At 36.1% G+C, this 12,987-nt stretch overlaps 1 protein-coding gene across 4 annotated transcripts; it reads left to right on the forward strand.

Moving 5' to 3' along the window:
• The first annotated feature begins 1,165 nt into the window (after positions 1 to 1,165).
• LOC134300062 (GTPase IMAP family member 9-like) lies at positions 1,166 to 12,436 on the forward strand. 4 transcript variants are annotated; one of them, XM_062984717.1, is made up of 4 exons: positions 1,167 to 1,302; positions 1,761 to 1,856; positions 10,422 to 10,505; positions 10,972 to 12,436. In XM_062984717.1, exon 4 carries the CDS (start codon positions 11,007 to 11,009, stop codon positions 11,850 to 11,852), a length of 846 nt encoding a protein of 281 aa, XP_062840787.1. In that variant the 5' UTR covers positions 1,167 to 1,302; positions 1,761 to 1,856; positions 10,422 to 10,505; positions 10,972 to 11,006; the 3' UTR covers positions 11,853 to 12,436. The 4 variants fall into 4 exon arrangements, with proteins under 4 accessions (XP_062840802.1, XP_062840787.1, XP_062840794.1 ...); XM_062984724.1 differs by lacking the exons at positions 1,167 to 1,302; positions 1,761 to 1,856 and adding exons at positions 6,431 to 6,563; positions 10,160 to 10,268; XM_062984732.1 differs by lacking the exon at positions 10,422 to 10,505 and having other exon boundaries at positions 1,166 to 1,302.
• Positions 12,437 to 12,987: the final 551 nt, after the last annotated feature.

Consider the following 12,987-nt stretch of genomic DNA (forward strand, 5'->3'; position numbering starts at 1 on the left):
AAGGTGTCTCCCCCTAGAGGCATTAACTATATATGTTTAGGACCTGTCATTCAGTCTACCACATCGTTCATAAGTGCATTTTTATTTTTATTTATCGCAAACAATAGTGTGATGCTAAGGCACTTCCTACTTTATAAATAGCATAATACATTGCTTGTATTGTCAAAAAGTGATTAATGTTTGTTTTTGTGTGCATGAATAGGAGGTTTACACTAAAGACAGAACATATGATTAGTTCCTAAGAGAGTACTGCAAAGGTAAGTCTAATAAGTATTTAATATGATTTTTGTAAATACACTCCCAGTGAGACAATACATTGGAAAGATTTACAGTAGTTCCTGTGAAAACAGTCCTTTCACTTGTCTCTAATAACTGTGAATGCTATGTTCAGTAATTAAAGGTGTTTTAGAAATACAGCACTCCTTCCATTTCTAAGTAGTTTTTTTCCCTCCCCAATCATTTTTTTAAGTTGCTTTATACTTGTATTGATGGAGTAGAAATGCAGGTTATGTGATGCCTCCTCTGATACTTGTGGACAGTTACTTGGGCATTATCGTTTGCAGCATAGCTATTTCTCAAAAGTCATTCCTTTGCCATGTCTCTAGCAAACATGTATTTGCACATATCAATCATTTAATGCCCTTAAAAGTCATGTTTCACAAAGAGACAGAAAAAGTAGGGTCAATTCAAGGGAGACAACAAGTACAGGTGGTGTATACGTGTTGTTTGTGTGGGTTCAAGCAACCTTTTTCAGAGAGAACCCTTTTTGCACATTTAAGAGGACATTTAAGAGCCCATGAAATGGTAGCATGCCCATACAAGAATTGTGCATATAGTACTAATAAGAGCTAATAACAAAGAGCAATGTAACACCAACCAAGTTAACTGTTCTTAATTTAACTTTCTTTTTAAAGATGCAGGCTATTCTTCATGTTTCTGAGCTAGCAGCACAGGAGATAGTGGAGCATTTGAGTCTTTCTCTTGTGAATCACCCACTGCAACCCTAAATAGGAAAAAAGCTTCTGTAACTGCCTACCTGGGCAGTGTATATTTTAGTGTAGTACACCTTTTTGTTTTGGTTCCTACTCCTAAGGACATTAAGAGTTGAGGCGGAACTATATATTGGCAAGGGTTTCCAGGGGGTACGCATTATATGCACGGACTGGAAGCGCAGCAGAAAGTTCGGCTTTCTCAGTATTAGTGAAGTTGTTAAGTGTTTAAAAGTGTTTATTGTGTTTATTGTGTCAAGAAGAACTCTAAAGGAAGCCATACCCTCCCTGTGTTATTAATGCAGCCAATGAGGTTTGTGTTCCGTTTTCATGTTATTTAAGTAAGTGAAATTGCGATGTTGTTAACAGGCTAATATGCTAATCGTTAGTAAGCATGTAAAGCTTAAGTAAATGTTTCTAGTATAAGGGAAAATGTATATGCACTTTATGATGTATGTGAAGCAAAGCGTTATAGTCTGAGGTTTAAAGGATATTTATACTATAATCTAAATTATGTACAATTGTATATTTGTTTATATCATTGGTCTTTGTATTTTTGTATCACAGTTCTCACGTTTAGGAATAAAACACTAATCCGTGAATTAAGAACAGTTGTGCTGTCATCATTATATCAGAGGGAGTTACAGCTTCTTCTAATGTTTCTTCTCCTGATTTTTCTGCTTATCTGCTCCATCCTGTATTTCGTCTTTTCCTGTCCCATGCTCCATTTCTTTCTGTCCCTCATCTTATTTTTCATGTTTCCCTTTACAGAAGCAAATTGATATTAACCACCGATGTACCGCTGCGCTTCGAGCCCTTCCTGTGTATCTACGTGAAGATGACTCTCAGTTTTTCAGGACTTGGAATGTAAGTTGTCAAATGCAGTAAGCTACTAAAACAGTTTTAACCTACCTTGCCTCTATAACATTAAAATAAAAATATAAAATGGTCCTGTAACAAGACAGAAAACAATAAACATATGAATTATAACACTTGTCCTGCCATAACACAGATACTTGTTAAACATTGAGTTACATTTAAAATAAATAAATTGCAATATAAATAAAATAAAAATTGCATATGTTTTCAGACCGAACAAGAGGATGAACCGGACATTGCAGACCTGGCAGTAGCTTTAGATCCAAGTTCTCTTGTCCAGTTCAGTCCTGCCAGGATTGCAATTGTGCTGGAAGGTGACATTGTTCTGAATGAACCTTATTTGGCTGATGCTTTCCTCATGATGTTCTCATGGGCTTAGATGACTTAAAACCACTAGCACCTAGGTTACTGAATCTAAAAAAATGAACTGCTGGTGAAGATGTAAAAGGCAAGAAATATGCTGTCTTTGGATGGGAGTGGTTGTGGCCTGACAGTAGACAGTTTATTATCTTAACTATGTAAATCTTAACACAAATGATGATTTTAGAAATCAGCTCAATGTAACAGTACTGAAATTGCCCTGTGTGTGTGTGTGTGTGTGTGTGTGTGTGTGTGTGTGTGTGTATATATATATATATATATATATATGTGTGTGTGTGTGTGTGTGTGTGTGTGTGTATATATATATATATATATATATGTGTGTGTGTGTGTGTGTGTGTGTGTGTGTGTGTGTGTGTATATATATATATATATATATATATATATTAGGGCTGTCGAAGTTAACGCGATAATAACGCATTAACGCAATCTCGATTTAACGCGATTAAAAAATATAGTGCCGTTAACGCAAATTCCTATTTGGCCCTGCGAGTCATCCGTAGTTCATGTTGAGACTTGACACGGCATCTCTCATTAAGACGGCTTTTCTGAAATGTAACCAAGCGTGGTAGTGATGCACTTTCTTAATAAAGAAATAAATACATGCTATATTCACAAGTTTCGGGAGCATTTAACATTTTATTAACAACTTCTGTTACGGTACCGAATAGCTGACAGCTAGAGTCCTCGCGTTAGCCGAGCATGCTATTACATGCACTATGGAAGCCCCAAAGGGTCAAAACACACTCACTTCGTGTAGAAACGTCCATCAAACCATTGTCACAATACAACCACAGAAAAGTCTGATACAATAACTACGCCTTATCCCACCTAAAGCACCGCTGATCTACAATGTTTGCTGATGGAGAAATTCTAACCTACAATCTGACATTTATACGAAGTCAAGGGTCTCTGCTGGATAGTATTACTGCCTAGTATGTGAGTGAATAAAACTCCCTTACAGTTTTCTCTTGTCCCAGCAGTTTTTAACATCAGTACATTTAGCATAAAATGTGTTCACTATTTTAATTGTAACATGTCACATAAAAATCCTTGTTTTCTATAACATTTACACAGATTTTTTTAAATGCGATTAATCGCGATTAACTATATGAAATTCTGAGATTAATCGCGATTAAAAATTGTAATCGTTTGACAGCCCTAATATATATATATATGCACACATACGTGTCTGTGATTGACTGGTGACGTGTTCTGTCAATTTTTTGCGGCTTTGTTTATGGTAATCAATTCATGATGCATTTGTGTGTGAGACAGGGATGGGGTGGGCAGTGCCTGTGTTGGACTGAAAAGAAAACTTTCTCATGTGTTTGTTTCATTATACATTTACTTGTTTTATCTGTTTTTAATATAGTTTTATATTTAGTTAGCATAACTGAAATAATGCTTACTTCAAGACACTAACTGCTTAAACTGCTTATGTGTCTAAGTGACAGCGTGGTGGGGGGGCTGTGTGTGTGTGTGTGTGTGTGTGTGTGTGTGTGTGTGTGTGTGTGGGAGGGGTTGGGGGTCATGTGTTTCTTATGATGTTGTGTTGGACTGTAAAGAACTAAAAGTTTCTCATTTATTTGTTTATTATACATTAATTTAAAATATAATTTTATATTTAGTTAGCGTTAATCAAATGATGCTTACTTTAGACACTAACTTAAATCGCTTTTGTGTCTGAGTGGTGGCTGTGGTGTGTGTGTGTGTGTGTGTGTGTGTGTGTGTGTGTGTGTTTTTTATGATTGTGTTGGACTGGAAAGAAAACTAAGGGTTTCTCATTTGTTTGTTTATTATACAGTACATTCATTTAAAATATAATTTTATATTTAGTTAGCATTAATCAATGATGCTTACTTTAAGACACTAACTTAAATCGCTTTTGTGTCTGAGTGTTGGTGGAGTGAGGCTGGAGGTGTAAGTAAATGTGTTGATGTTTCTTTTACCAGACAAAACAGGGGTATGCTATGATGATATTCTTTGTTCAACCCACAAACGTCATAAGCCCGAGAATCAAATAGGTTTATTTTAACTTCCTTAAAGTGGTTGCAATACCGGTTGCCATGTGCTTTGACATATCTTTTTCTCCTTGGTGCAAAAATCAAATTTGTTTCACTAACACAAGAACTAACAGTTGGGGGGTTGCTGAAAAATATCTAAAAAGATTTAGCAGTCTGTGTGACATGGGTGTCATAAACCGTTTGTGGGGTGATGGGGGATACACGTCTGGAAAGCCCTTTGTAGTAAAGATAACCCCTAGCCTGTCTGTCAGCCTGACCGTTGTTATAAACCTATATAGACACATGGCATCTAATTGACCTTTTGATGTTAAAAACCTAGGTGTGACGTAACCAAACTAAACCGACAATGTGTGGTTGTGTGAGTTGGGTGGGATGGTCTGTGTGGCCCATGTTCTGGCAGCCAACATGTCCTGTCAATCATGGATGGTGGGGTGGGGAGAGGTGTGGGTGCTAGGGGTGGGTGTGGGGTTGGGAGGGGTGTGTGGGTGGGAAGTGTGTGGGTGTGTGTGTGTGTCGGTGTGTGTGGGAGGGTTTGAGGGAGGGGTCTGAGGGACCCATGGCTTGTCAGTCAACATGACCTGTCAATCAAACTAGCCTGACGCTCACAGAGGGGTCATAAATCAGGGGTCATAAATCATATTTTGACAGGTAGTGTAGGATACATACTACTACTGTCCAAGTTCAGCTAAACAGGAAACAGGAACTCTGACATGGTGTTAAACATTGAACTATTTTGAAAGTGTTGATTTAACTCTTAAGAGTGTGGAGCTATATAAACCCTGAAAGTGTTAAAATCAACTCTGTGGGAGTTAATTCAACACTGGACTTTTTGCTGTGTATAAGATAAGACTTTATTGATCCCCTTAGGGAAATTAACTATAAAGAACTTCTGTAATTATTCACTATTATCTATAAATGTAATATTAACAAATCACTTGATAACTGAAGTAGGGACGTTCCTGCTTTTTACTGTTGTTTGCACCTGCTGCTGCTTGGGTTACTCTGGTAAACGACACTGTTGTTAATGGTTTGACAGAACATGAGCTGCTGTTCCTGGAAATCATGTGACTTGGTATGTAAATATTTTTCCTCCCTGCTTTGTATATTAAAATGATTGCCAGATATGCTACCAGATATGACTGGCTGGTTGTGGTATTATTGTATTATTATTTTTGTACAATCAAAGTATAAGTACATAAATAGTTGTTCCATTTTAGCACTCATTGGGTAGATAATTTGATTATGACTCCATGTGTTATTAAAATCCTCTGTACTGAGGAGCTGATCAGGTAGGTAGTGGGGAGCAGGAGGGTCAGCAGATCCTTTTTAGTGTATTGATCATTAGTGAGACAGCAGGTACAGTATAGTTCACTGTTACTGTAGCATATTAAAGATTATTATACTTAAGTCTACTTTTTACACCAGAGCACATAACCAGACTGAATAGCTTTTTTCTTCAATGAATGAAATTATTATTAAAAATGTGTTTAAGTCTTTGTCTAATATTAAATGTAGTTTGATGATCTGAAACATTCATGTATAAATAGAAGAAATTGGGAGGGGAATAATTTTTCACAGCACTATGTGTATAAATAGTGCACAAGAGAGGGTCTGGAACCCTGGACAGTCTGGAGAGATTCAGTAAAAAGGAATTCTATAAGCTTATATGATGTTATAGGAGAAGACTTGGAGTTGCTTTATTAAAAAAAGGAGGTACAAAGTATAAAATGTAAGAGGGGTAATAACTGTGGTAAATGTGGTTTTGCTGTCTTAAGGAATTTAATCTCAGACTAAATTTACTTTCAATAAAAGCTGCTTTGGATTTTTCTGAATTTCTAATCACCATTTTTACTAAATCTTTACCAGAGGTTCCAGTAATTATAGAGGGGAGTGTAACTGGTTAAATAATTACTTCTTACCTACAGTTGTTAGAGGTAAAATGTAAACCCAGAAGAGATCAGATGGAGGTAAATACCTTTTCATGGCACTTTAGTGTAGAGGGTAGTTTAATTTTATTTATTTTTAGTATGTTTTAAGATAAAATGAGATATTTTAGTTCACATCTAGATAAGAAGAAACTTACATTACCAGCGATTCCAGCATTCTGGTTTAAACCTGCTGAGATTGTGTGAGTGTTCCAGCACAACACCTTTGTTCTGGTTTCTGATGGTGATGTTGAGATGGTGGGTGGAGCTGCACTGGTTTTATAAAGAGAGAAACAGAAAGTATTTATGTTTATTCTGAACTGAACAGGGCATGAGGCATATACTAAACAACCAACCCAAAGGTGAGTGGTTGAAAAATTGTATAAATTAATATAAAATAATATATTTATTATTAATAGTGTATATTTATGTATTATTTATTTAATATAATACACTGGCTCTTAATAAAATAATATATTTTATTTACAAAACATGACCAGAAGGTATGTGGATACCTCACAATGAACTTGTACATCCTGTATTAAAATCAGTGTTGTATAAAGTACCTGAAGGCCTGACTTCTCTTAAAGTACAAGTATCTTACTGAAAATGTATGTTGATAGAATTAAAAGTTACATTTTAGAATATCACTTGAGTAAAAGTCTAAAAGTATCTGTTGTTTAATGTATTTAAGTATCTAAAGTAATTTTCTGATATTAAATGTACAACCCCAATTCCAATGAAGTTGGGACGTTGTGTAAAACATAAATAAAAACAGAATACGATGATTTGCAAATCCTTTTCAACCCATATTCAATTGAATACACTACAAAGACACGATATTTAATGTTCAAATGGATAAACTTTATTGTTTTTTGCAAATATTCACTCATTTTGAATTTGATGCCTGCAACACGTTCCAAAGAAGTTGGGACAGGGGCATGTTTACCACTGTGTTACATCACCTTTCCTTTTAACAACACTCAATAAGTGTTTGGGAACTGAGGACACTAATTGTTGAAGCTTTGTAGGTGGAATTCTTTCCCATTCTTGCTTGATGTACAACTTCAGTTGCTCAACAGTCCGGGGTCTCCATTGTAGTATTTTGCGCTTCATAATGCGCCACACATTTTCAATGGGAGACAGGTCTGGACTGCAGGCAGGCCAGTCTAGTACCCGCACTCTTTTACTACGAAGCCACGCTGTTGTAACACGTGCAGAAGGTGGCTTGGCATTGTCTTGCTGAAATAAGCCGTGAAAAAAAAGACGTTGCTTGGATGGCAGCATATGTTGCTCCAAAACCTGTATGTACCTTTCAGTGTTAATGGTGCCTTCACAGACGTGCAGGTTACCCATGCCATGGGTTACCCCCCCCCCCCCCCCCCCCATACCATCAAAGATGCTGGCTTTTGAACTTACCGCTGATAACAATCCGGACAGTCCTTTTCCTCTTTGGCCCGGAGGACACGGCGTCCATGATTTCCAAAAACAATCTGAAATGTGGACTCGTCAGACCACAGGACACTTTTCCACTTTGCGTCGGTCCATCTCAGATGAGCTCGGGCCCAGAGAAGCCGGCGGCGTTTCTGGGTGTTGTTGATATATGGCTTTCGCTTTGCATGGTAGAGTTTTAACTTGCACTTGTAGATGGAGCGAGGAACTGTGTTCACTGACGATGGTTTTCTGAAGTGTTCCTGAGCCCATGTGATAATATCCGTTACTGAATGATGTGGGTTTTTAATGCAGTGCCGCCTGAGGGATCGAAGGTCACGGGCATTCAATGTTGGTTTTCGGCCTTGCTGCTTACTTGCACAGATTTCTTCAGATTCTCTGAATCTTTTGATGATATTATGGACTGTAGATGATGAAATCCCTAAATTCCTTGCAATTGCACATTGAGAAACATTGTTCTTAAACTGTTGGACTATTTGTTCACGCAGTTGTTCACAAAGTGGTGAACCTTGCTTGTGAACGACTGAGCCTTTCGGGGATGCTCCCTTTATACCCAATCATGACACTCACCTGTTTCCAATTAACCTGTTCACCTGTGGAATGTTCCAAACAGCATTCCTCAACTTTCCCAGTCTTTTGTTGCCCCTGTCCCAACTTCTTTGAAACGTGTTGCAGGCATCAAACTCAAAATGATTGAATATTTGCAAAAAACAATAAAGTTTATCCGTTTGAACATTAAATATCTTGTCTTTGTAGTGGATTCAATTGAATATAGGTTGAAAAGGATTTGCAAATCATCGTATTCTGTTTTTATTTATGTTTTACACAACGTCCCAACTTCATTGGAATTGGGGTTGTACTTAAAAGTAAATGCTGTTAGTATAACGGAAGCTGTAATTGTGAAAGATGAAGATTGTTCTTTTAACTTGAAGAAGCAGCTGAAAATCATCCATAATAAGTTGGATAAGTTGAGTTCTTGTTGAGACCATTAAAGGATGAAAGTCATGCTGCATTATACTCAGCACCATAAATGTTTTCTCTGTCGGTGTGATACAGAAGTTACCCGAGAAAATATTTGTCGGTAGGTGACTTTTAAAAATGATGGACGTGTCTTCATGTCTGCACTGAATTAATTCCAAACAAATTTAGTTTAGTAAAATTTTGTAAAAATGTTTTATCTGTGGTTCAAATGTAGATAGATATCTAACAATGTTAATGCTAATAATAAGAAATAAAAACTACAATGTTGTGGATTAACTATATTAACTACTATTAATTATTCTTAACTTACATCATTGTGGTGGACGGGGAGGTTCGGAAATGTAGTTTTTTTTTTTTTTCGTGTCTTTGGTTAAACGATGCGTTTCACTCAGATTGTGTTTAGTGAACGTTTGTTTGCACATGCGCATTAACGTGTTTAACCACCAATCTCACAAGCGCAGATTCACCAAACCAGCGTGCAGTCCGTCACTCATCTTACATCACTTAGCTGAAAAAAATCTTATCGTTTTATTTTTTAGTAACGAATTTACATACAGCTAATGTATCGGAGTAAAAGTACACATTTTATTTAGGAAATGTAGTGGAGTAAAAGTAAAAAGTTAACAACATGTTTTATACTCCAGAAAAGTATAAATACTCCAAAAAACTACTTAAGTACTGGAACAAAGTATTATTACTTTATTACTATACACCACCAATTAAAACTATGGCTATTAATATTGATTCCTATTAGCAACGGGTGTTGCAGAAGCACCTAAACGAATTCAGAGGGGTGTCAACATACTTTTGGTCATATATTGTAGTTCAGGCTAATATGATTAAACTGCTGTAGGTAGTGTAATTAACATGATTAAATCTGTAGACGTGTGTAGTAAAAACAGAAGTAAAATCTTACTGTACATTTTGTAGATATCTGTACTACTTACTGTACTTGTATTTACCATTTGTATTATTTACTAAACAGTGTACTGAGTGCACTTTCACATTTCTCGCTACTACAGTAACCACTTAATGGGTAAAAATAAGTTTGTAACCCAGAATTAGGTGTCAGTGAATTAGTGGATTTGCTGAATTTAGTGGAATAACTGAGGTACGAGTGCTGTAATACATTAGAAGAAAGCAGTACTGTTTGTCTATTTTTGCACATTTCTAACACTGCTTCAAATCCTTAATCAGCTACTGAACCAAAAAATAGTAGATGCGAGATATTTTACATGATCATTTAATTTATTTAAAGAAAAAAACATTATCAGACACCAACTGGCCCAGTGTAAAAAATGTAATGGTGTCTAATAGACTAAATGCAGCTCAGTAGCATCTACACTTTACTAAATAGAATCTTTAATACGTCACTAATCTGCAGATCAAAGAAAGTTCTTTATATATTTGTAAATATTAACCATTAATTTATTAGGCTTTTATTGAGATTCTTAAACAGAGAAAACTAGTTTTAACAATACTAAACCTTCTTGGAAGTGACCACCACCTACTAATATTCTTTCAGTTACTCATCAAACCTCAGCAAGTCACTACAAACATCTTTAAGGATCTTCAAGCCTGACTTGTTTCAGATAACGTCAGAATTCCTGATTCCTCTAACAGAAAGTTTTGAGGTGATTTCAATGCTAATCAAATGGAACATGAAAGTTTGTTTTACATTCACCAGAACCACACACATTTAGTTTAGGGACGGGGTATGTTTATCAACAGTCGCACTTCTTTAGAGAGAAAAATATTTTAATTAATGTTTTATTTACAATTCACAGGAAGTGAAGAGAGTCCAGAAGCTCTAATATTGATCCATCATCTTCAACAGGAAGCTGATTTCACAATATCAGTAGAGATTTCCAGTAAGAATTTTTGTATTTCTCTATTTCAAATTATACATTTAAAATTAATTATATTTTGCCAAATTAGCTGCTACAGATCAGGAACAGGACTGTGTCTCTGTGCACAAATTAAAGTCCAAAATGACATGATTTAATGAGTTTGGTGTGGCGGAACCACAGTGGCCATCTGATACCCCTTCTGGCTCCGTTCCGGTTTGTAAACTTGATCTGAACCGGTTCTGCGTGTTTTTACAGAGAAAATGAGGTTCCAGACAGAGAACCAGCGTCTTATCTGGCACCACAGAGTACTGGGTTTTTCAGTGTGAACCGTGACGTCATTGGTGGGCGTGTCAGAGTGTCGAGGTTTAAGTGCTTTTACATGAGAAGCTGTAACATTGCTGTGCTGGAGTCTCGCATGGAGATTTTTATTTATTTATTTTTTTTTGGGGGGGTACATTTAAACTTATTTCTTGTCTGGTACAAACAGCTCCAGTAAAAGATCCAGAGATCAGATCTGCTGAGATGAACCAGGAGAAACGGAGGATCATGCTGATGGGGAGGACTGGTGCTGGGAAGAGTGCAACAGGAAACACCATCCTGGATAAAAATGCTTTCAGATCAGAACGATCTTTTAGCTCTGTAACAAAATACACTCAACATGAAGAAGCTGTGATAGGAGGAAAACGTGTACGTGTGGTTGATACACCAGGATTTTTTGACACAACTCTGCCACAAGATCAGTTAGCAAAGGAGTTTGCCAAGAGTGTTTATGAGTCAAAACCAGGAGTTCATGCTTTCATTCTGGTTTTTAAGGTTGATACATTTACAGAACAGGAAGAGGAAATAATTAAGAGGTTACAGAAGGTTTTTGGTAAGAAGGTTTTAGATCACACAATTCTTCTGTTTACTCATGGTGAGGGGGTAAAAAGGGAAGAAATAGAAAAAAGTGAAAATGAACGTCTCAGAAGAGTGTTAGATCAGTGTGGAGGAAGATTTCACATCTTTAATAATGCAGAACCACAGAACAGACAGCAGGTCACTGAACTTCTGCAGAAGATAGACAGGATGGTGCAGTGGAATGTAGGAAATCAAATCTTTACCAAAGCAGAACCACAGAACAGACAGCAGGACACTGAACTTCTGCAGAAGATAGACAGGATGGTGCAGCAGAATGGAGGAGGATGCTACACTAATGAGATGTATAAGGAAGCAAATCGTTCATGCTTTGAAATTTTCTGGCAAAAATTTAAAGACGTGTTTATAATGGCAGTTCGTATATTGGCTTGGAAGTTGACGCTGTTAGAGAGACTGGCTCAAACACTGTTGTCATGGGTTTTGCAGGGAGAGGAGAGGGCGCATTTGTTGTAGTTGCTGGTGGTGGAGGAATCAGAGGTTCTGTTTAGGAAGCAGAACCCTGCAGAATCTTTTAATGATGAGAGTTTAAAATCACAAGGAGACACAGAGAGAGATGGTTTTATGATGTAATCATTTCTATGTTGCTATAACAGTCTCTATCTTTATATTAGAATGATTTCGATGATTGTTTCTGTTTAAATGTTCTGCTCTTGACATATGAGCTTCCTGTTTCTTATTTTCTGTATTCTCACTGTTAAATATTTCACACGGTCTACACACAATTATATCAAACTATGAAATATTTACTATAAATCCTATATATATATATATTCATGTAGATTATAGAAAGAACCTGCTGTGGAAAATGGTAATAAATGAACTTAATCTTTATTCACTAATTAGAATTAAACTGCATGATCATTCAAATAAAAAAAAAATGTAGAGAATGTTCAGAACTTCAAGAGTCTTCATCACAAAGATGTTTAAATAAATAAATAACTATGTAAGTACATTATTGTGTTGTGTAGCTTATACATTTCATTCATGTATTAATGATTTTAAGTTTAATTGTAATTAAAATCTATAAACAATAAAACGAAACACACTGACTATTTAATTGTGTGTTTATTTTACCATGGTGCTTGTTTTCTGGAGTTTATTAGCACTGAAAGTTTTTGTAAACCTAAGAGGGGTTTGTCCCAAAATTATTGGTGCTGTTTTTCATATATCTAGAACTTTCAACTACGAACAAACAGGAAAACGACATTTTAATCAAGTAAATGTATTTATATATCTCTGTTTATAATAGACATCATCTCAAAGCAGCTTTACAGAATCCAGGGCAAAAATAAACCCTGTAAAGCAGCCGAGGGCATGAAGAGCAAAGTGTAAATGTAGTAGGGTTAAGGCTGACTTTTAATTAAACTGGATTTATTTTTATTATAAATTACTGATTAATTCTTTATGGTCCCTTAACCAGAAGAAACAATTCTTATAAAATAAATGCTGTATCACCTGTTCAGGTGGAGACTGAGACACTGATGCATCATTATTATTATTATTATTATTATTATTATTATTATTATTATTATTATCATCATCATCATTTCTCACCTGGCGCCGTGCTGAGCGGCAGCCGATTGCAACA

The sequence above is a fragment of the Trichomycterus rosablanca genome, chromosome 2 (assembly GCF_030014385.1).
Source record: "Trichomycterus rosablanca isolate fTriRos1 chromosome 2, fTriRos1.hap1, whole genome shotgun sequence".
In the NCBI taxonomy this organism is placed as follows: Eukaryota; Metazoa; Chordata; class Actinopteri; order Siluriformes; family Trichomycteridae; genus Trichomycterus; species Trichomycterus rosablanca.